This window comes from Manis pentadactyla, chromosome 14, assembly GCF_030020395.1.
Source record: "Manis pentadactyla isolate mManPen7 chromosome 14, mManPen7.hap1, whole genome shotgun sequence".
NCBI classification, from domain to species: domain Eukaryota; kingdom Metazoa; phylum Chordata; class Mammalia; order Pholidota; family Manidae; genus Manis; species Manis pentadactyla.
In genome coordinates, this window is record NC_080032.1 from 53,614,468 (window position 1) to 53,639,687 (window position 25,220).

At 38.9% G+C, this 25,220-nt stretch overlaps 1 protein-coding gene across 5 annotated transcripts in view; it reads left to right on the forward strand.

Moving 5' to 3' along the window:
• The window catches only part of LOC118917226 (collagen alpha-6(VI) chain), a 173,088-nt gene that overhangs the window by 85,982 nt on the left and 61,886 nt on the right, over positions 1-25,220 (forward strand). For all 5 annotated transcript variants that reach the window (XR_008993763.1, XR_005026735.2, XM_057491870.1 and 2 more), the window contains exons 21-23: positions 13,573-13,608; positions 14,838-14,900; positions 16,490-16,552. Coding sequence is in view for 3 of the 5 variants with exons in the window: in XM_057491870.1 (XP_057347853.1) it covers positions 13,573-13,608; positions 14,838-14,900; positions 16,490-16,552 (162 nt within the window). In the remaining 2 variants the exon portion in view is untranslated. The remainder of the gene's footprint in view (positions 1-13,572; positions 13,609-14,837; positions 14,901-16,489; positions 16,553-25,220) is intronic.

Here is a 25,220-nt window from a genome sequence, read left to right on the forward strand (position 1 = left end):
GGGTTAGAAACTGTCTTTGAAGAAATAATTGTTGAAAACTTCCCCCAAGCTGGGGAAGGAAATAGTCTCTCAGACCATGGAAGCCCACAGATCTCCCATGACAAGGGACCCAAGGAGAACAACACCAAGATATATAATAATTAAAATGGCAAAGATCAAAGACAAAGACAGGGTATTAAAAGAAGGGAGAGAGAGAAAAAAATCACCTACAAAGGAAAACCCATCAGGGTATCATCACACTTTTCAACAGAAATCTTACAGGCCTGAAGAGAATGGCATGATATATTTAATGCAATGAAACAAAAGGGCCTTGAACCAAGAACACTGTATCCAGTAAGATCATCATTTGAATTTGAAGGAGAGATTAAGTAATTCCCAGTTAAGCAAAAGTTGAGGGAATTTCCCTCCCACAAACCACTCCTGCAGTGTATTTTAAAGGGACTGCTCTAGGTGGAAGTATTCCTAAGACTAAAAAGATATCAACAGAAAAATAAATTCACAGCAAAGAAAGCAGACCAACCAAATACTAACCAAAGACAAAAAATAAAATCAGCTGTCCACAAAATCAGCCAGGTGAAACATAAAAGAGTACAGAATAAAATGCATAAAATATAAAGAGTAGAAGGGGAAGAAAAAGGGAGATAAATAAAGAATCATCAGACTGTGTTTATAATAGTGTAATAAGTGAGTTAAAGTTAGATGGTTAGATAGTAAAGAAGCTACCCTTGAAACTTTGGTACCATGAATCCAAAGCCTGCAATGGCAATAAGTACATATCTATTGATAATCACCCTAAATGTAAATGGACTGAATGCACCAATCAAAAGACACAGACTAACAGAATGCATAAAAAAGCAAGACCCATCTATATGCTGCTTACAAGAGATGCACCTCAAACCCAAAGATATACACAGACTAAAACTGAAGAGATAGAAAAAGATTATTCATGCAAACAATAGGGAGAAAAAAGCAGGTGTTGCACTACTTGTATCAGACAACATAGACTTCAAAAAAAGAAAGTAACAAGAGATAAATAAGGGCATTACATAATGATAAAGGGGGCAGTCCAACAAGAAGATATAACTATTATAAATATCTATGCACCCAACACAGGAGCACCAATGCATGTGAAACAAATACTAACAGAATTAAAGGAGGAAACAGAATGCAATGCATTCATTTTAGGGGACTTCAACACACCACTCACTCCAAAGGACAGACAACCAGACAAATAATAGTAAGGACACAGATGCACTGAACAACACCCTAGGACAGATGGACCTAACAGACATCTACAGAACTCTACACCCAAAAGCAGCAGGATACACATTATTCTCAAATGCACATGGAACATTCTCCAGAATAGACCACATACTAGGCCACAAAAAGAGCCTCAGTAAATTAAAAAAGATTGAAATTCTACTAACAAACTTCTCAGATCACAAAGGTGTAAAACTAGAAATAAATTGTACAAAGAAAACAAAAAGGCTCACAAACACATGGAGGCTTAACAACATGCTCCTAAATAATCAATGGATCAATGACCAAATTAAAACAGAGATCAAGCAATATATGGAAACAATGAAAACAACAACACAATGCCCCAACTTCTGTGGGACACAGCAAAAGCAGTTCTAAGAGGAAAGTATATAGCAATCCAGGGCTATTTAAAGAAGGAAGAACAATCCCAAATGAATAGTCTAAATTCACAATTATTGAAACTGGGAAAGAAAGAATAAATGAGGCCCAAAGTCAGCAGAAGCAGGGACAAAATAAAGATCAGAGAAGAAATAAGTAAAATTGGGAAGAACAAAACAATAGAAAAAATTAATGAAACCAAGAGTTGGCTCTTTGAGAAAATAAACAAAATAGATAAGCCTCTAGCCAGACTTATTAAGAGAAAAAGAGAATCTACACACATAAACAGATTCAGAAATGAGAAAGGAAAAATCACGACGGACCCCACAGAAATATAAAAAATTATTAGAGAATACTATGAAAATCTATATCCTAACAAACTGGAAAACCTAGAAGAAATGGACAACATTCTAGAAAAATACAACCTTCCAAGACTGACAAAAGAAGAAACAGAAAATCTACACAGACCAATTACCAGCAATGAAATTGAATTGGTAATCAAGAAACTACCGAAGAACAGAACTCCCGGACCAGATGGCTTCACTGCTAAATTTTATCAGACATTTAGAGAAGATGTAATACCCATTCTCCTTAAGTTTTCCCAAAAAATAGAAGAGGAGGGAATACTTCCAAACTCATTCTATGAAGCCAGCGTCACTCTAATACCAAAACCAGGCAAAGACCCCACAAAAACAGAAAATTACAGGCCAATATCCCTGATGTACATAGATGCAAAAATACTCAATGAAATATTAGTAAACCGAATTCAAAAATACATCAAGAGGGAGAGACCCAAGATAGCAACATGAGTAGAGCAGCAGAAATCTCCTCCCAAAACCATATATATTTTTGAAAATACAACAAATACAACTAATCCTAAAAGAGAGACCAGAAGACACAGGACAACAGCCAGACTACATCCACACCCATGAGAACCCAGCACCTCGTGAAGGGGGTAAGATACAAACCATGGCCCAGCGGGACCCAAGCGCCCCTCACCCCAGCTCCCAGTGGGAGGAGAGGAGTCAGAGCAGGGAGGGAGAGGGAGCACAGGACTGCTAAACACCCAGCCCCAGCCATCCACACCGGAGTGCAGACACAGTGCGTGCGTGGGGTGCTGGAAACTAGGGAAACAGGACAGTAAGACCTGTGAGTGGGTCCCCACAGCCGGTGCACCTGGGACAAAGAAAAGTAAGTGCTTTTTGTAAGTCTTAAAGGGATAGGGACCCCACAGCTGGACAGAAGTACCCTGGGACACTTAGCCCAACAGCTGTGAATCCTGGGGAACTCTGGGTGCCCGAACCCCCGCAGCACAGCTTGGAGGCCCCTCATGACGAAAAACAGCCTCCCACCTGTTCCCCCTCCAACGTAGCTCTGCCATATTGGAGAAGCAGCCTGAGGCAGGCCATGCCCACAGCAACTGCAGAGCAAAAGAAACTCCGGGCAAGATCAGAAGCCACGTCTGCACACAGCTGCCCAGCACAAGCCACTAGAGGCCACTGTTCTCCCAGGAGAGGAAGGCCATAAACTGGCAAGAAGGGACTTTCTCTTACCCAACACATGCGCCAGCTCCCCACAAATATATCTATCACCATGAAAAGGCAGAAAAATTGATACAGACTAAGATCACAGAGGCAAACCCTGAGAAGGAGATAGACCTAACCAGTCTTCCTGAAAAAGAATTAAATATAAAGCTCATAACCATGCTGATGGAGCTGCAGAGAAATATGCAAGAGCGAAGGGATTAAGTCCGGAGAGAGATTACAGATGTCCAGAGGGAGATTACAGAAATGAAACAATCTCTGGAAGGATTTATAAACAGAATGGATAAGATGCAAGAGGCCATTGATGGAATAGAAACCAGAGAACAGGAACGCATAGAAGCTGATGCAGAGAGAGATAAAAGGATCTCCAGGAACGAAACAATATTAAGAGAACTGTGTGACCAATCCAAAAGGAACAATATCCACATTATAAGGGTACCAGAAGAAGAAGAGAGAGAAAAAGAAATAGAAAGAGTATTTGAAGAAATAATTGTTGAAAACTTCCCCAAACTGTGGTAGGAAATAATTGATCAGACCATGGAAGTACACAGAACGCCCAACAGAAGGGACCCAAAGAAGACACCACCAAGACACATAATAATTAAAATGGCAAAGATCAAGAACAAGGACAGAGTTTTAAAGGCAGCTAGAGAGAGGAAAAAGGTCACCTACAAAGAAAAACCCATCAGGCTATCATCAGACTTCTCAACAGAGACCTTACAGGCCAGAAGAGAATGGCATGATATATTTAATGCAATGAAAGAGAAGGGCCTTGAACCAAGAATACTGTATCCAGCATGACTATCATTTAAATATGAAGGAGGGATTAAACAATTCACAGACAAGCAAAAGTTGATGGAATTTGCCTCCCACAAACCACCTCTACAGGGTATTTTAGAGGGACTGCTCTAGATGGGAGCATGTCTAAGACTAAATAGATGTCACCAGAGAAAATAAAACCACAGCAAAGAAAGCAGACCAACCAAACACTAACTTAAGGCAAAAAATAAAATCAACTACCCACAAAAGCAGTTAAAGGAAGCACAAAAGAGCACAGAATAAAACAACCAACATATAAAGAACAGAGGAGGAGGAATAAGAAGGGAGAAAATAAAGAATGACCAGACAGTGTTTAAAATAGCTCAATAAGTGAGTCAAGTTAGACAGTAAGATACTAAAGAAGCTAACCTGGAACCATTGGAAACCACGAATGTAAAGCCTGCAGTGGCAATAACTACATATCTTTCAATAATCACCCTAAATGTAAATGGACTGAATGCACCAATCAAAAGACACAGAATAATAGAATGGATAAAAAAGCAAGACCCATCTCTATGCTGCTTACAAGGGACTCACCTCAAACCCAAAGACTATAGGAACAAAGAAAGACTGAAGGAAAAAAACAGCAGCAGAATCATAGAACCTAAGAATGGACTAACAGTTACCAAAGGGAAAGGGACTGGGGAGAAAGGTAGGGAGGGATAAGGGTGGGGAAAAAGAAAGGGGACATTATGATTAGCATGTATAATGTGGGGGGGCATGGGGAGGGCTGTGCAACACAGAGAAGACAAGTAGTGATTCTACAGCATCTTACTATGCTGATGGACAGTACTGTAATGGGGTTTGTGGGGGGGATTTGGTGAAGGGGGAACCCAAGTAAACATAATATTCTTCATGTAATTGTAGATTAATGACAACAAAATTAATTAATTTAAAAAATACATCAAGAGGATCATACACTATGATCTAGTGGGGTTCATCTCAAGGATGCAAGGATGGTACAACATTTGAAAATTAATCAGCATCATCCACCACATCAATAATAAGAAGGACAAAAACAACATGATCATCTCCATAGATGCAGAAAAAGCATTTGACAAAATTCAACATCCATTCATGATAAAAACCCTCAACAAAATGGGTATAGAAGGCAAGTACCTCAACATAACAAAGGCCATATATGACAAACCCACAGCCAACATCATACTGAACAGCAAGAAGCTGAAAGCTTTTCACCTAAGATCAGGAACAAATCAAACTGTCACTATTTGCAGATGACATGATATTGTACTTAAAAAACCCTAAAGACTCCACTCCAAAACTACTAGAACTAATATGTGAATTCAGCAAAGTTGCAGGATACAAAATTAATACACAGAAACCTGTGGCTTTCCCACACACTAACGATGAACTAGCAGAAAGAGAAATCAGGAAAACAATTTCATTCACAATTGCATCAAAAAGAGTAAAATACCTAGGAATAAACCTAACCAAGGAAGTGAAAGACCTATACCCTGAAAACTGTAAGACACTCTTAAGAGAAATTAAAGAGGACAGTAACAAATGGAAACTCACACCAGGCTCTTGGCTAGGAAGAATTAATATTGTCAAAATGGCCATCCTGCCTAAAGCAATCTACAGATTCAATGCAATCTCTATCAAAATACCAACAGCATTCTGCAACAAACTGGAACAAATAGTTCTAAAATTCATATGGACCCACAGAAGGCCCTGAATAGGCAAATCAATCCTGAGAATGAATAATAAAGCAGGGAGGATCTCTCTTCCCAACTTCAAGCTCTACTACAAAGACAGTAATCAAGACAATTTGGTACTGGCACAAGAACAGACCTATAGACCAGTGGAACAGAATAGAGAGCCCTGATATAAACCCAAGCATATATGGTCAATTAATATATGATAAAGGAACCATGGACATGCAATGGGGAAATGACAGCCTCTTCAACAGTTGGTGTTGGCAAAATTGGACAGCTACATGTAAGAGAATGAAACTGGATTATTGTCTAACCCCATACACAAAATTAAATTTTAAATGGATAAAAGTCCTAAATGTAAGTCCTAAAACCATAAAACTCTTAGAAGAAATCATAGGCAAAAGTCTCCTGAATGTAAGCATGAGCAACTTCTTCATGAATGTATCTCCCTGGACAAGGGAAACAAAAGCAAAAATGAACAAGTGGGACTATATCAAGCTGAAAAGCTTCTGTACACCAAAGGACACCACAAATAAAACAAAAAGGCATCCTACAGTATGGGAGAATATATTCATAAATGACATATCTGATAAAGGGTTCAAATCCAAAATATATAAAGAGCTCATACACCTCAACAAACAAAAAGCCAATAATCCAATTAAAAAATGGGCAGAGGAGCTGAAGAGACAGTTCTCCAAAGAACAAATTCAGATGGCCCACAGACACATGAAAAGATGCTCCACATCACTAATCATCAGAGAAATGAAAATTAAAACCACAATGAGGCATCACCTCACACCAGTTTGGATGGCCAACATCCAAAAGACAAAAGATGTTGGTGAGCATGCAGAGAAAGGGGAACCCTCCTACATTGCTGATGGGAATGTAAATTTGTTCAGCCATTGTGGAAAGCAGTATGGAGGTTCCTCAAAAAACTAAAAAGTAGAAATACCATTTGACCCAGGAATTCCACTCCTAGGAATTTACCCTAAGAATGCAGTATCCCAGTTTGAAAAAGACATATGCACCACTATGTTTATCACAGCACGATTTACAATAGCTAATAAATGGAAGCAACCTAAGTGTCCATCAGTAGATGAATGGATAAAGAAGATGTGGTACATATACACAATGGAATATTATTCAGCCATAGGAGGAAAAGAAATCCTACCATTTGCAACAGCATGGATGGCACTTGAGGGTATTATGCTCAGTGAATGAAGCCAGGTGGAGAAAGACAAGTATCAAATGATTTCACTCATCTGTGGAGTATAAGAAGAAAGAAAAAGCTGAAGGAACAAAACAGCAGCAGAATCACAGAACCCAAGAATGGACTAACAGTTACCAAAGGAAAGGGACTGGGGAGGGTGGGTGGGAAGGGAGGGATAAGGGAGAAAAGGGGCATTACAATTAGCACACATAATGTTGGGGGGGAGGCACAGGGAAGACGTACAACACAGAGAAGACAAGTAGTGACTCTGTAGCATCATACTACACTGATGGACAGTGACTGTAATGGGGTACGTGATGGAGACTTGATAATGCGGGGAGTCTAGTAATCATAATGTTGCTCATGTAATTGTACATTAACATTACATATATATATGAGCAAAATTAAGTCACTTTCTTATGGAATCTTTTGGGTCTTTTCTGTTTGTTTATTGTTAGTTTTTAATCAGTATTGAAAAAATATTCTGTGCTTCGCTTCTTGGGAGAACACTAAGATTGTAAAAGAAAATCTTTATTCAATAAGAAGACATAACTTTAATAAGATACCTGTAAATACTTGCAGTGGCTTCTAAATTAAATGTGTCTATTCTCATTTTGCAGATTTTTCTTTCTTTCCATTCTTTATTTGTTTACCCAACCTTCTCCAACTTCCTCAGCCTTCCTCCACCCAAAAATGTAATATTTTAAAGTTGAGCACAAATAAAAAATAGTTTAATATATTGCATTTATTATGCATTATATTTTCTGAGCAGAGGTTCATAGAACCAGCTATTATATATGCCATGAACAAAATGTTTTTGTATCTTAGAATACACTCCTCTTGCAAGGCAGAGAAAATGGAAATAAGAACAGAAATTCTATTTAAAATGTGAAGAATTTGATTGCTGAGAATGTGTTTTTGTGCTGCGTTTTCCATACATCTGAAGATTAAGAAATACATTTGCTATTCAGTTCACTTTCTAAAAGGTTTATAGCCAGCTTACATACCCTGAAAATATTTTGAACTTACAGAATATCATCCAAGAAATCTTGTCATGGAAGATGTACTTTTACTGTTTCATAGAGGCTCTAGTCTCTAAAGGCTAATACAGTATCACCATGTATTATTTAAGCCACACAACTCCTGAGAAATATGGCTCCATCTTGGGTTATAGGTTCAGCAGTATCATTCAAGAGTAAAATTAGGTCTTCCAGCTAAGGACAGCAACGTCAAGTTTTTTTTAATACTATTCATCAACTCACCAGCAACAAAAAAAAAAATTAAAAATACATTGGTAAGAAATGACCACAATTTCAGTCACACATGATGACAAATACTGGCTAACTATTTTTATATCTGGATCCTAATAAGGGAGGCTTTGGAGAGCTGCCACATAGCATCTCAGACCTGAAGGAGAGATCAGATTTTTCTGGAAGTAGGTGCCATAGTTCAGAAAAAGCTAGTCAACAAAATCCAGGGGTATTGTAGGTTGGAGAAGATCAGGGAATATACTGATAATTTCAGTGTGTATATATATCAGTATATTCAATATATATTGATATTTTCTGCAGAAAACACAGAAATAATAGGAAACAAAAAAATTCCATTATTAATATCTATAACTTAGCTGTCTAGGCCATGGAACTGCAAAAAATAGTAAGAAACTGACTATCACAATGCAGAAGCTATGACTCAGGGACTTCGTGTGAATTCCATGAATCTCTTAAATGCCAACATTTGAAGGAAAAGGTATCTGTAAGGTAAAAGTAATGACTCATGATGAGAGTGTTTGAAATAACATATCTATATCAAAGCTACTCACTCAAGTCCACCTACACCCCATGCAGTAATTCAGCAAATAGGTGGCCCTATTCAAAGGTGATTAATAATCATAAATATCAATAATCTTCATTATCAATTAAACAGATGGTTACTAATCAGGACCCATGCATAGAAATTTTAAGATAAGAGGAGGACAACTACATGAGTAAAGAGGAGATAAACCGTAATTAGAAGAGGAACTATTCAAGGAAAAAGTAGAACAACTCTGGTAAATAGTTCTCTGGAGTTTCAAAAAAATTAAGACAAGATAATTGATCTAAATAAATGGTCTAAAGAACTGATGAAAGAAATGGAAGAAAGCAAGCTGGTAGTGCTTAAAGAGCAATAAAAAAGGGAAGGACGTAGAATGTAAGATATATTAGAAACAACAAGAAAGGTAAATAAATATGACTGAAAACATAGTCAGGCATATGGTAATAAGGAGACCACAGAAGCAGTGATAGAGTGGGACAGCAACCATGGAGAGCCAGCAAATGTGCAGTTCGCATCACTAAATTAAACAGACTAGTGTAATGTAAAAAAATATTCAGAGATGTAGTAAAAAGTAACTTTTTGAAACAAAGGCTCAAATATGAAGATAGAAAACTCATACTCTGACTCAGAAAAAAAACTGATACAAAAATATCAACACGGAGCCACATCCTAGTGAATTACCAGATTTATTACTTAAAGAAAAATCATGAGAATTTCCAAACAGAAAAGATAGAAAACTGAGTCTGTCTTCAACCTTCTTCAAAACATTAAGTACCAAAAGAGAGCAGTAGAATGATTATAGAGTTCTGAGGGAAATAGAGTGGTCTAGGATTTTTATACCCTCCAAAGCTACCCTTTCAGCATATAAGTAATTAACATGATCAAGCCTTCAAAACCTCAGGCAATAGAGTCTCCATTATCCTATTTTTAAATTTTTATGATAATAAATATGAATCCCTTTAAGTGTAGTAATAAGACTACACCATAGAGACATGATTATAGAACAAAATATAAATGTTGTATACATTTGACAATCTAAAAATCATGAAAACAGGAAAGTAAGAAAAGGTGTGGGAAAATACTAATATACTATAATCTCATCTTTCATTGCAAAGAGTCAGTGTCTAAACATCATCTTAAGCTAAAACATGTATTACAAATATATCCTAACCTAATTTTTTTCATCAACATTCTTTCCTCATTTAGAAGTGCATATCTGTTGTTGTCAAGAAATGTTACCACCAAACATTTCCAATTCTTTCAGTTTTACTTTTTCTTCTCTAAAAGTCAAGTAAAATTAAATGTAATGTTTTTATTTTAAAGTAGCATGAGTATCATTCCTTTTTAGCCAAATGTACCACTATTTAGAACTCTATCTGTAGTATCTGTAAACATCCATAAAAAGGTGTCAGGAATCATGATTACCAAATGTTAATGATACTTATTTATACATGGGGAATTTGGCATTAGTTAAATTTTTATTCTGTGTATTTTCTGTATTTGGATGTTTTAAAATCAATGTGTATCATTTTTATAGTAACAGCAAAGTCATTATCCTTTTAGAAAGAAGAAAAATCTATACTACAGACTGAAAAACTAAAATGTAGGTAGATAATGAGCACTGAAGACACCTCAGTGCAAAAAGGTTCTGCTGAACTGATAAGTGATTGGAGACGGCCAGTGGTAGGGTGGGACATGCAGGGAAATAACAGTGGTTGGCCAGATTTCACCTTCATTCATTTGACAAACATTTATTGAACACCTACAGTGTATGAGCAGTTCTACTAAAGACTAGGGTTTCAAACTCAAATAAGATATAATCTTTGCTCTCAAGGAACTTAGAGTCATTTTATAGAGCCTGGTGTCTGACCCTTCTATTGTCATGTGCACTGAATAATTCTGTGTTGTGAAAGGCTGTCCTGGGCATTGTCGGGTGTTTAGTGATATCTCTGGCCTCTACTCGCTAGGTGCCAGTAGCACCCCTGACTGTGACAGTGAAACATGTCTTCAGGCATTGTCAAACCTTCCCAAACCCCAGTGGTTTCTGCTAAACGGAGTATGAACTCTTCAGCCTAGGGAAGGGAGGGTGCTAAATCACCCCTTGCAGCTGAGAACCACTGTTGTAGATGGGACACACCTGTAGGGTTAACAAGCTGTAATCAGTGCTCTGTTAAGAGTCTGTAATGGGTTGGCGTGGAGGGAGGGAAGGGATCAGGGCCACACTGCTTAGCGGGGGGTGGGGTTGGCGGGGTATTGGCTCTTTCTGAGCCAAACTTTACTGAAATTAGAAGATTGTTGTGCTATGGTTCATGAAAAGCAACTGTAGCCTCCAACTAAAGCATGGCCCTCAGTTCTACTCCATCTAGAGGGCTGTTGGTCATGCTTACGTGGCACTACTGTAGGAGCACCATTAATTGCGGTGAATGAGTTTGCCGTTAAGATTCAGGGTTAATGTCATGCTTTATTTACCATTAACAATGTTCTGCTTTTATCCTGGGAATCCTGTGTCCCAAACCAGTCTATACCTATCTAGGAAAGTGGCCCTGGTAAACTACCCAAAAGCCAGGCTATGGGGGACCAAGGAATTGAGTTCTGGGTCTTCTTACTTTCAGGTCTTCTTTGGGGAGATTTTCTTGATGTGTGCATTCACATTTCCTTTCACATATCGGTCACGCTGTCTGGATGTGGTACCAGACAACTGCAGGTGCTTCAGCAAACCATTAAGACCTTTGGGATTTAATCTTTCCCATCTAAAACATTTTAAAATTTGAAGCAAAATTGTAAAATCATCTCCCCTATTTCCTTGTTTTCTATCTCTCACACCTACCCAAGGTATCTCTGCTTGGAGTTTAAATCCCAAATAGGTGGTAGGTGATTTGTGAGAATGGTGGATCAAAGTCAGTGCCTTCTATTAGGGTTACGAACTCCTGCCTGGGGACAGGAGTCAGCTTTCACTTACTGTCACTCATCCCAGTGCTTCAGAGGGAACAGGAGCTCAATAAATGTGTTGAGATGACTAATTTTAATCAAACTCTTTCCAAGTCAAATGTTAAAGATACAGACAACAAGTGTTTATTGATCATGTTTCAAACACTGTGACAGTGGACCAAAGAAAGATTTTTGGATATAAAGGCCTGTTTCATCTCCCTTAAGTCTTTTCAGACAAAGAATTTAAGGTTCTGAATAGTTCACATGAGTGTCAGGTTCTACTCAGTTGCTCACACTACAACCAAATGTATCCACCCAAGTCCAGGACTCGTCGTGTGCATTTCTTGCTCCAAGAACCCCAGTGGTTTCTGCTAAATGGAGTATGAACTTTTCAGCTTAGAATTTTCAGCCTAGTGACCCTACTAGTCCCCTCTTTTCTCATATCTTTGACCCAGACTTAACACTATCAAATACACTTCCATTTGTCCTGCTTCTATGTCATTAGTTAGGTTATACCCTCTCCGAGAAAGACTTCTTTCATTCTCTACCTGTAAAACTCATGCACATTCTGTGAAACCCAACCAAAAGAAGTTTCTTCCTTTAGGAAGATTTTCCTGATTTGACCAACTGTATATGATTGCTTTCTTTGAAACCTATATTTCTATCTTTCCTTTTCCAAAACCATTTGCCATACTCTGCCTTGTAAATATTTGTGATATTTATCTCCTCCTGACCAAATCGAAAAAGTCAGGGTCACCTGAGGTCAATGACCCTTTGTGTGTGTGTGTGTGTGTGTGTGTGTGTGCCTGCGTGTGTATGTGTGTGTCATCTGTTCCTGTGGTTGCCATCCAATATGCTTCATGGGCAGTAGATCCTTGGTAGGTATTTTTATGAATAAAATGGAAGTGAATGACCAGAACAGGTTAAACCCCTGTGCTAAAGGAGGGAGAGCTTCTTTACCTCCCTCTGATAAAGAGGATTTGGACTTTTATCTCAAGATAACTTGTCGGGGTATTAAAGAAATAAGCCTCCAACCATTTCCCTTGATACATAGTCTGTTTCCTAGATAACAATAAATTTTGACTAAAATATTAGGAGAATTTAAAATCTGCATACTGGCCTCACATAGAATTTTGACCTCAATGTCTCAAACTTTCATCAAGAAAATGTTGTCTGATATTTATTAAATTTTGCAAATCCTGGATGCTAGTCTTGTAATAACCTTACTGAGAGATCAGATCCTAAGTTAGACAATAAAATGTCTGTCTTTTGATTTTCACATCTATGAAATATCAATCTGGAGCATATGCAGACCCTAACCTTACACATGAGAGTAGGAAAAATCTGCTTGAATGTGTAGTGCCATTATTTTGATTGGACATTTTATCAGCATACTGAATTGAGTAACTTTTGAATGCTTGGGATGATTCCTTCACTTTTGACAGGTCAGATTAATTGGCTTTTTGGAAGGAAGTGGATAAAATTAGTTTGGCTATCTTTAGCTTCTGAAATTAATCTATAATAAAGGTCATAAAGTCAGTTCTCCCAGTTTTTCCTGTCTTCCTGCCTTTTGCTTGCTCCACTCCTCATTTCTGGTTTACTTAATAATACTGTGGAAAAATGGAAGGAATAAAATTCAAATAGATTTTGGAGCTTGTGACCAGCTCTAGTAAATAAGTTAGTAGAAGGTGAATTATGGGCCTCTATCTGTTCTCCTAAGTATGTATAGATTTCATTTGTGTATGATTTTAATTACCTATTGCTCTTGTATAGAAATTCACAGTTGACAGCATTTTGATTTGATGGTGCAGTAGATAATTAAGTGTTTTAAGCAGTATGTGAGAACTTTTTAAAATATCAATGTCTTAAGGTGTTCATTATTAAATTAAATATAAAAAGCATTTATTTTTCAGAGTTAATGGTATCTACCCTCCTGTTTTAGGCAGCTCATGGCCGAAGGGGACATACAGGTCCACAGGTACAATGACTTTTTTTTAACTCCAAATGATAATATTCTGTGTTCAATCAAGGATCTAGAATAAAGGCTCTGGAAAGTCCCTTCCAAGTCTAAAGTTCTTTCACTTTTTGATTATATTGGTTGTGGCATAAAATGTTAGAAAACGTTAAGGCTACAATTTCAAGTACTCACATCTTAAAAGAAAATTTGGGTACCTTATTAAAAATTATAAAAATTAATGGCAAGAGACACTATCTACTTGGCCTAATTATTGTTAAATTTAACTTCGGATTTCAGGTATAAACTCTAGTAACTCAGTGGGTGACCTTCTTTTAGAGTTTTATTCAATTAACTCTGAAACCTTACTTACAATTTACATAAACCCCTTTTAAACCAAGAGTACAATAAAACCCCAGTACAACTTGGATATTCTGAATGTTTTGCTCAAAAGTAAATTATACAACATGTCATATCATCTTCCCTTTGAATATGTTGGTGATACATTATACACACTTCATGAATCTCTAATGTTTATGAAAGAGCAGCTGTGACTTAGAATTTTACAAAGTTAAAGAAACAAACATCCTCAAACTGAAAATACAGTGAGGATAAATAATAAATCTACTGTCAATTATGTCATGGTGAAACTCCAGAATGTTAAAGATAAAATATTTCCAACACTACCAGAGAAAAGACAGTTTTACTTATGAAAAGAATAGTAAATTAGATTGCAGCAGACTTCAATTCATTGACATATTTAATTTAGTTGCCTAAATTAAACTTTTGAATCCTTCCTTACTCCTTTTGAAATTCATCTCTCTGGAGAGTTCAAGGTCAAGGTAAAGAGAATGCTTAATTTTTGATCCCTAGATGTTTAATCTATTTGAATATAAATATAATGTTATAAGATGCCTGGAGATTTTTGCAGAAAATTTGAAGTAAATTATGAGTTTTTCAGGCCCAATACACTATTATGTATGTTATATTACAAGGGTTATAGGAGAAGGGAGTGTTTGTGTATGTGCATATGTGTATACATGTGTTTAAAGACTGAAAGCAAGTACACATAGCTGTGGTTATCTCTGCTTGATGAGATTATAGAAGACTTTTACTTTGTATTTTCCTTTATTTTTTCATATTTTTTGCAAAAATCCTACTCTGACACTGTGATTGAAAAAAATATAACCTTTCACATTAAGGACAAAATTCTCAAGAAACAGTGTTAACAGATTAATTCTTTATCACCATAGGGGAAAACAGGCATCCCCGGCCCAGATGGACTCGAAGGCTCACTGGGACTGACGGGCCCCCAGGTACTTGTCACTAATCAGGGTGTGAGACCATAAAGAATCTGAAGCCTTGATAGAATCCCTCAACCCTCCTTGCAGAATTATAGATATTTGAAGTGTTTTCAGAGTAATAAAGGCAGGAAGCAACATGGCCTGTCCAGCATTTGGGCTCCTTTGTCTAAGTTTTGTCCCACTCGAGAGGTAATAAATGAGCCAACGTGCTGGGCAGTGGTCTGCACTGGATGGGTTCAGGCTTGCTAGAGTATTTCAGGGAGACCTTGAGCCAAAGAAAATGTTGGGCCACTAAACTGGGAATTTTGGTCAATTTAGCACAAGAGCTCAGTGTTACATATCTGATGCCCATGGTATAGGAAAATTGGCTCTACTCTAGGAGAGAATTGTTCCAAATACAGCTGAGGTCTTCAGGAGGTGATATATGGTCTAGAGCCTGTCCTTTCTAGCTTTCTTCTTCAGGGACCTGCCTCCAGCACTTCCCTTTTGCAAGAAACAAGTCATGGCTGTCTCTGACACTGATCACATGAAGGGAAAGGAAGCATGTGTCAGAAGGGAAAATGGAGCCTAAAATAATAAAGAGAAGGGAATGGAAGTCCTAGAAAATGCTAAGATGAAAGAAAGAAGGTCATACTATGAAAGTCAGAACACATTTTTTTCTCTCCAAACTTTTAGTTTTGAAATCTTGAGAAATAACTTTGTTGCTTGGCAAATGCAGGACAAACAGTGGTTCTGTAATTTCTCAAAGTTTTAATCTACAAAGTTTTTTAAAAAATTGAAGTAACTATTACATGTTGGCAGTTTGGTGCATGGAAGTTGGGCAAAATATCCTTAGACATCAGAAGAAAAACTTTGTTCACATTTTTCCAAGATTTCAGAGCAGTACACAGTTTGCCCCTGAGACCTCTGTCTCCTAGCTTGATTGCCGTTCTTTGTCTTACTTGCCAGCTGAGGAAAGATCCTTACCTTTAAGCGAGAAATACTTGCCACTGAGGCTGTGGGGAATCATTTCAATAGATTGTCTGGCTTTATTTCATGCTAAACAAGTAATAATACAATATGCCTTCTTCTTTTTGTACACTTAACCTTTTTTCACAGCATAGTTTAAAAGGATATGCAAAAACCAAACACAGCATGGTTTCTCTGCTCACATAGGGAAGCCACAGTGAAAACGCAATATAATATTCCAGAAGTAGAGATTTCTGAATTTCTTCTTACCACATGCCATATCTCATTTATGGCCAGTCTTCTATGTGGTTATTGAATAGAAAATCCATTTAAATATTCCAGTTTCAGATTGATATAATTAGGGATTACTCCTTTTAAACGTAAGAAATATATGCATTTGGAGTACAAAGAATGTTTAGGGTAATTAGAAAGCAATACTGAAAATTTCAACTGTTCAGTATTTCTTCACTGTGACCACAAATGTCCAAGCACCTAAGTGTTGGTCTGGACCCTCCTGTCCCTGCGTAGAGAGAGCAGCAGAGCAAGACCGGACGCAGGCGGGAGCAGAGTTCTGCCCTCATTACTGACTTGGTGTTTCATTGTTAGTAGTCAAGTGCTCTGTTAGGGAATAATACTTAATTCTCTGCACACAGGGCCCGAGAGGAGAGGCTGGTGTGAAAGGGGAGAAAGGCGATCTGGGAAGTAGAGGTCCTCAGGTATGTAATGGGAGCAGTGACTGAACCTGGCTGTGATCTTGGTTTCATATGAAAGTGCCTGCAGTTTTCTTCGCAGATGTTATTTGCTTCCTGTGAACTAGCACAATGCTTAGGCTTGATTTGAGTGCTAAGTGTGGTACCACATCACATCGTGGCCCTTGCCTTGCAGAGCAGACTGCCATGCTGGCAGACGAGGTGGCAGGTGGCATCCAGCCACTTTGGCCTCAGCAGCTCGACCATTATTGAAAGTCCAAGAATTCCTCCTCTGTGTCAATCAGGTCACACTCCCCTGATCTCAGTCCTCAGGGACTTCCTATTGTTCCCAGAATACGACCTCAGCCCAGCTACACATTATTCTCCTGGGCAGACTGCAGAACCGTCACCAGCAGAACCCTCCCCAGGACACTTATGGCCGGACCTCTGGAAGGGAGGCCAGGATATCAGTAACTCCATCTTCTCTGTGACTCTGATATACATACCCAGCACCGGGAATGTCTGTTGTGAGTACTTCCCCAGCTTTGAAGTGCATAAAGAATCACCTAGAGAACTTGTTAAAGCTCAGACTTTGGTCAGTGGGTCTGGGAGAGGCCTGAGAGTCTACACTTCCAGTGAACTCCAGGGATGACGGTACTGCTGATCCCCAGACCACACTGCCAGTAGGAAGGCCCTACCTGACCTGGCCCTGGCCTGCCTGACAGCACAGTTCATACTTACTTGTTTAGCTGTTTGTCTCCCTTCTAGGCTGTAGGCCTAGAGAGCCAGGACTTTGCCTTGTTTATACTATATCCCAGAGCCCAGAACAACAGTGTGGCCACCCAACAGAGCCAAGTCTGCTGGTAAAGGAATGAATGACTTGGCTGACATGGGGATCAAGGGTATCTGTTACTTTGTGTCCATTAGTTAAGCCGGGCAGTGGTCCATCACTTAAGTGGATGTGTTCATCATCAAAATGTTTAAGAAGCTATTTGCATAAATCTGTGTCTCATGATGCAATATTTTAAAGCATATTAATTATAGGTCATGAGGATATTTGTTTCCAATTTTGATGAATATGCTCCTTCAAAAAGCATGAAAAGTTTAAAATTTCATGGTAGGACTAAATTAATGAAAAGCAACTATTTTGCATTCATATCCTTGGGTCATTAAAAGCTTACTGGTGTCACAAATTGGGATTTTTAAAAAATGGTGAATGCCAAGGGAAACCTATCAGGAAACCTATTTGTCTGATTATATAAAATATTGAGGGGTAGATGGGTTGAAATCCAAAGAGCTTGGTAATTCTCTTGCTCTAGAATCCAAAATTATATCCAAGTAATGTAGGCTGGATGAACCATCAACCACCCCATTTACTCATTTGACAAATGAGTAAATGCATTATCCCATTTGCCCTGAAGTATATTTTTATGAGTGGGTCCCCTTTAGTCGTGCCTTGGCAGGATTGGTCAGAGTCATAAATCATTCAACCCCTCAGCATCACCTGAGTTAGTCAAAAGGCACCACTTCTCTCCAGCTCTTCCATTTATCTGGTTGGAATGCCTGGTTTTCTTTCTTTGCTTTCTTGAAATACTCACGTCAACACAGTGAAAATTCTGCTTCAAAGATGTGTAGAATTTTCTATGTGCAAGACATAATGAATGAGGTCTCAAAACTGTTGTTTCCAAAAGAAAACCATGGGAGACAGACACCATCGATACACGTGTGAGTCATCATTTGCTGGCCCTGTGAACCTGCCAGCAGAGGCGTCGTTGTGTCTTCCACACACAAGGGCCAGCCCCTCGGATGGAATAACATGGGTGTTTTCTAATTGCAGACTTTAAGGTTTTTCTTAGGATGTATGTTTAGAAAAAGGGCTGTGATTTCTTTTGAGAGTGTTCCAAAGGCTTTAAATTTACGCAGTGTTAGGGGCATTCTGCATAAATCAAACATGTGCCAATCTAACAATTGTGTGGCTATGATATAAAGTAAATGCAGTCCACAGCACAGTGAAAAGAAGAAAGAACTTTAAAGGAATGGCATGTTCATTTGTACCTCCCTTTGTGCCCTTTTTGTTTGGTTTATGGCTAAGTCTTCCACTAATGTAACCCATGCCTATGAAGTGGTGCAAAATCAGACAAAATATTCTAATTAGAGCTGGAATTCTTCTTCACTTAAGTTTTGTTCTAAAATAATCACTATTGTCATATGCAATACCAAGAAAAGTTGAAATTATTCAGTGAGAATTTGGAATACACAGGAGAATTTCTATTGTCTTTTTTACAAAGCATAGCATAGCAATCAAGTACATAGAGTCCAGAGCCAGGCTGCTAGTTTTGATCGCCAGCTTTGTATCTTCCTAGCTGTGTAGCCTTGGGTAATTTATCAAACCTCTCTGTGCCTCAATTTTTTATGTTGCAAAATAAGAATAGTAATAATAGCTACCTCATCAGATTATTGTGAAAATGAAAATGATCTAATATACGTAGGTGCTTAGAGGAGTGCCTGCAATACAGTATGCACTGTATGCACTGTATAAATATTTATTACGGAGAGGCGGAGCCAACATGGCGGCCTGAGTAGGACAGTGGGAATCTCCTCCCAAAAACATATATACTTTTGAAAATACAACAAACACAACTAGCCCTAAAAGAGAGACCAGAAGACGCAGGACAGTGGCCAGACTGCAGCTACACCAGCGAGAACCCAGCGACTGGTGAAAGGGGTAAGATACAAGCCCCGGCCCTGCGGGACCCGAGCGCCCCTCCCCCCAGCTCCCGGCGGGAGAAAAATAGGCAGAGCGGGAGGGAGACGGAGCCCAGGACTGCCGAACACCCAGCCCCAGCCATCCGGATCAGAGCGCAGACACAGTGCGTGCCCAGGGGGCCCTGGATACTGGGAGAACAGGGAGTAAGACCTCTGAGCGGGTGCTGAAGCTGATGCCCCTGTGACAAAGAAAAGCGGGGGCTTTTTGAAAGTCTTAAAGGGACAGGGACTTAACAGCTTGACGGAAAAAACCCAGGTCACAGTACAGCAGCTGGAAATTACAGGGAAAACCGGGTGCACTAACCCCCTGGGCAACAGCTCTGAGACCCCTCACGGAGGCAAACAGTCAAGCAGCCCCCCCATCCATCACCCCACCGGGCGCTGCGAAAGCAGAGAAGCAGCCTGAGACAAATTCTGCCCACAGAAAGGGAAATTTCTCCCTCCCGGCCAGGCAAGACACAAAGACCCACTCTACACGCAATTACCCAACACAAGCCACTAGGGGTCGCAGTTGCCCCAGTAAAGAAAGGCCAGTAGTAAGTGAAAATTTTGGCCCTCCCAGCTGACAGTCAATAGCACCTGTCAACATGAAAAGGCAAAAAAATATGATCCAGACAAGACTAACCCAGACAGCTTCAGCATCTGCTACATCTTCCCCTGAGAAGGAATCTGGGGAGATAGATTTAGCCAGTCTACCTGAAAAAGAATTCAAAACAAAAGTCATAACCATGCTGATGGACTTGCAGAGAAATATGCAAGAACTAAGGAAGGAGAATTCAGAAATAAAACAAGCTCTGGAAGGACTTCAAAACAGAATGGACGAGATGCAAGAGACCATTAATGGACTAGAAAAAAGAGAACAGGAACGCAGAGAAGCTGATGCAGAGAGAGATAAAAGGATCTCCAGGAATGAAATAATTTTAAGAGAGCTGAGTGATCAATCTAAAAGGAATAATATAAGAATCATAGGCATTCCAGAAGAAGTAGAGAGAGAAAAGGGGATAGAAAATGTCTTTGAAGAAATAATTGCTGAAAATTTCCCCAAACTAGGGGAAGAAATGGCCTCTCAGACCACAGAGGTACACAGAACTCCCATGACAAGGGATCCAAGGAGGGCAACACCAAGACACATAATAATTAAAATGGCAAAGATCAAAGACAAGGACAAAGTATTACAAGCAGCCAGAGAGAAAAAAAAGGTTACCTACAAAGGAAAACCCATCAGGCTATCATCAGACTTCTCAACAGAAATCCTACAGGCCAGAAGAGAATGGCATGATATACTTAATGCAATGAAACAGAAGGGCCTCGAACCAAGACTACTGTATCCAGCATGAATATCATTTAAATATGAAGGAGGGATTAAACAATTCCCAGACAAGCAAAAGTTGAGGGAATTTGCCTCCCACAAACCACCTCTACAGGGCATCCTACAGGGACTGCTCTAGATGGGAGCACTCCTAAAAAGAGCACACAACAAAACACCCAACATATGAAGAAGGGAGGAGGAGGAATAAGAAGGGAGAGAAATAAAGAATCATCAGATTGTGTTTATAATAGCTCAACAAGCGAGTTAAGTTAGACAGTAAGACAGTAAAGAAGCTAACCCTAAACCTTTGGTAACCACAAACTTAAAGCCTGCAATGGCAATAAATTCATACCTTTCAATAATCACCCTAAATGTAAATGGACTGAATGCACCAATCAAAAGACACAGAGTAATAGAATGGATAAAAAAGCAAGATCCATCCATATGCTGCTTACAAGAGACTCAACTCAAACCCAAAGACGCGCACAGACTTAAAGTCAAGGGATGGAAAAAGATATTTCAAGCAAACAACAGAGAGAAGAAAGCAGGTGTTGCAATTCTGGTATCAGACAAAACAGACTTCAAAATAAAGAAAGTAACAAAAGACAAAGAAGGACATTACCTAATGATAAAGGGCTCAGTCCATCAAGAGGATATAACCATTATAAATATATATGCACCCAATACAGGAGCACCAACATACCTGAAACAAATATTAACAGAACTAAAGGAGGAAATAGAATGCAATGCATTCATTCTAGGAGACTTCAACACACCACTCACTCCAAAGGACAGATCCACCAGACAGAAAATAAGTAAGGACACAGAGGCACTGAACAACACACTAGAACAGATGGACCTAATAGACATCTACAGAACTCTACATCCAAAAGCAACAGGATACACGTTCTTCTCAAGTGCACATGGAACATTCTCCAGAATAGACCACATACTAGGACACAAAAAGAGCCTCAGTAAATTCCAAAAGATTGAAATCCTACCAACCAACTTTTCAGACCACAAAGGCATTAAACTAGAAATAAACTGTTCAAAGAAAGCAAAAAGGCTCACAAACACATGGAGGCTAAACAACACGCTCCTAAATAATCAATGGATCAATGACCAAATCAAAATGGAGATCCAGCAATATATGGAAACAAATGACAACAACAACACTAAGCCCCAACTTCTGTGGGATGCAGCAAAAGCAGTCTTAAGAGGAAAGTATATAGCACTCCAAGCATATTTAAAAAAGGAAGAGCAATCCCAAATGAACGGTCTAATGTCACAACTATCAAAATTGGAAAAAGAAGAACAAATGAGGCCTAAGGTCAGCAGAAGGAGAGACATAATAAAGATCAGAGAAGAAATAAATAAAATTGAGAAGAATAAAACAATAGCAAAAATCAATGAAACCAAGAGCTGGTTCTTCGAGAAAATAAACAAAATAGATAAGCCTCTAGCCAGACTTATTAAGAGGAAAAGAGAGTCAACACAAATCAACAGTATCAGAAATGAGAAAGGAAAAATCACAACAGATCCCGCAGAAATACAAAGAATTATTAGAGACTACCATGAAAACCTATATGCTAACAAGCTGGGAAACCTAGGAGAAATGGACAACTTCCTAGAAAAATACAACCTTCCAAGACTGACCCAAAAAGAAACAGAAAATCTAAACAGACCAATTACCAGCAACGAAATTGAAGCGGTAATCAAAAAACTACCCAAGAACAAAACCCCCGGGCCAGATGGATTTACCTCGGAATTTTATCAGACATACAGGGAAGACATAATACCCATTCTCCTTAAAGTTTTCCAAGAAATAGAAGAGGAGGGGATACTCCCAAACTCATTCTATGAAGCTAACATCACCCTAATACCAAAACCAGGCAAAGACACCACCAAAAAAGAAAACTACAGACCAATATCCCTGATGAACGTAGACGCAAAAATACTCAACAAAATTTTACCAAACCGAATTCAAAAATACATCAAAACCATCGTACACCATGACCAAGTGGGATTCATCCCAGGGATGCAAGGATGGCACAACATTCGAAAGTCCATCAATATCATCCACCACATCAACAAAAAGAAAGACAAAAACCACATGATCATCTCCATAGATGCTGAAAAAGCATTTGACAAAGTTCAACATCCATTCATGATAAAAACTCTCAGCAAAATGGGAATAGAGGGCAAGTACCTCAACATAATAAAGGCCATCTATGAAAAACCCACAGCCAACATTATATTGAATAGCGAGAAGCTGAAAGCATTTCCGCTGAGATCGGGAACTAGACAGGGATGCCCACTCTCCCCACTGTTATTTAACATTGTACTAGAGGTCCTAGCCACGGCAATCAGACAAAACAAAAAAATACAAGGAATCCAGATTGACAAAGAAGAAGTCAAACTCTCACTATTTGCAGATGACATGATACTGTACATAAAAAACCCTAAAGACTCCACCCCAGAACTACTAGAACTGATATCGGAATACAGCAAAGTTGCAGGATACAAAATCAACACACAGAAATCTGTGGCTTTCCTATATACCAACAATGAACCAACAGAAAGAGAAATCAGGAAAACAACTCCATTCACAATTGCATCAAAAAAAATAAAATACCTAGGAATAAACCTAACCAAAGAAGTGAAAGACTTATATTCTGAAAACTACAAGTCACTCTTAAAAGAAATTAAAGGGGACACTAACAGATGGAAACGCATCCCATGCTCATGGCTAGGAAGAATTAATATCGTCAAAATGGCCATCCTGCCCAAAGCAATATACAGATTTGATGCAATCCCTATGAAACTACCAGTAACATTTTTCAATGAACTGGATCAAATAATTCAAAAATTCATATGGAACCACCAAAGACCCCGAATAGCCAAAGCAATCCTGAGAAAGAAGAATAAAGTAGGGGGGATCTCACTCCCCAACTTCAAGCTCTATTATAAAGCCATAGTAATCAAGACAATTTGGTACTGGCACAAGAACAGAGCCACAGACCAATGGAACAGACTAGAGAATCCAGACATTAACTCAGACATATATGGTCAATTAATATTTGATAAAGGAGCCATGGACATACAATGGCGAAATGACAGTCTCTTCAACAGATGGTGCTGGCAAAACTGGACAGCTACATGTAGGAGAATGAAACTGGACCATCGTCTAACCCCATATACAAAAGTAAACTCAAAATGGATCAAAGACCTGAATGTAAGTCATGAAACCATTAAACTCTTGGAAGAAAACATAGGCACAAACCTCTTAGACATAAACATGACTGACCTCTTCTTGAACATATCTCCCCGGGCAAGGAAAACAACAGCAAAAATGAACAAGTGGGACTATATTAAGCTGAAAAGCTTCTGTACAGCAAAAGACACCATCAATAGAACAAAAAGAAACCCTACAGTATGGGAGAATATCTTTGAAAATGACACATCCGATAAAGGCTTGACGTCCAGAATATATAAAGAGCTCACACGCCTCAACAAACAAAAAACAAATAACCCAATTAAAAAATGGGCAAAGGAACTGAACAGACGGTTCTCCAAAAAAGAAATACAGATGGCCAACAGACACATGAAAAGATGCTCCACATCGCTAATTATCAGAGAAATGCAAATTAAAACTACAATGAGGTATCACCTCACACCAGTAAGGATGGCTGCCATCCAAAAGACAAACAACAACAAATGTTGGCGAGGCTGTGGAGAAAGGGGAACCCTCCTACACTGCTGGTGGGAATGTAAACTTGTTCAACCATTGTGGAAAGCAGTATGGAGGTACATCAAAATGCTCAAAACAGACTTACCATTTGACCCAGGAATTGCACTCCTAGGAATTTACCCTAAGAATGCAGCAATCAAGTATGAGAAAGATCAGTGCACCCCTATGTTTATCGCAGCACTATTTACAATAGCCAAGAATTGGAAGCAACCTAAATGTCCATCGATAGATGAATGGATAAAGAAGAGGTGGTACATATACACAATGGAATACTACTCAGCCATAAGAAAAGGGCAAATCCAACCATTTGCAGCAACATGGATGGAGCTGGAGGGTATTTTGCTCAGTGAAACAAGCCAAGCAGAGAAAGAGAAATACCAAATGATTTCACTCATCTGTGGAATATAAGAACAAAGGAAAAACTGAAGGAACAAAACAGCAGCAGAATCACAGAACTCAAGAATGGACTAACAGGTACCAAAGGGAAAGGGACTGGGGAGGATGGGTGGGTAGGGAGGGATAAGGGGGGGAGAAGTAGGGGGGTATTAAGATTAGCATCCATAGCGGGGTGGGAGAAAGGGGAGGGCTGTACAACACAGAGAAGACACGTAGTGATTCTACAACAGGTTGCTACGCTGATGGACAGTGACTGTAAAGGAGTATATAGGGGGGACCTGGTATAGGGGAGAGCCTAGTAAACAAAGTATTTGTCATGTAAGTGTAGATTAATGATTAAAAAAAAAAAATGCAGTTCCTATGTGGTGACCTCTAATGAGTTCTACACAATGATATAAAGGACATATAAAAGTGTAGGCAAAGGGTCTGTTTGTGTTTATACAGAGGATCAAAGCCTAATTGGGCTACCCCGA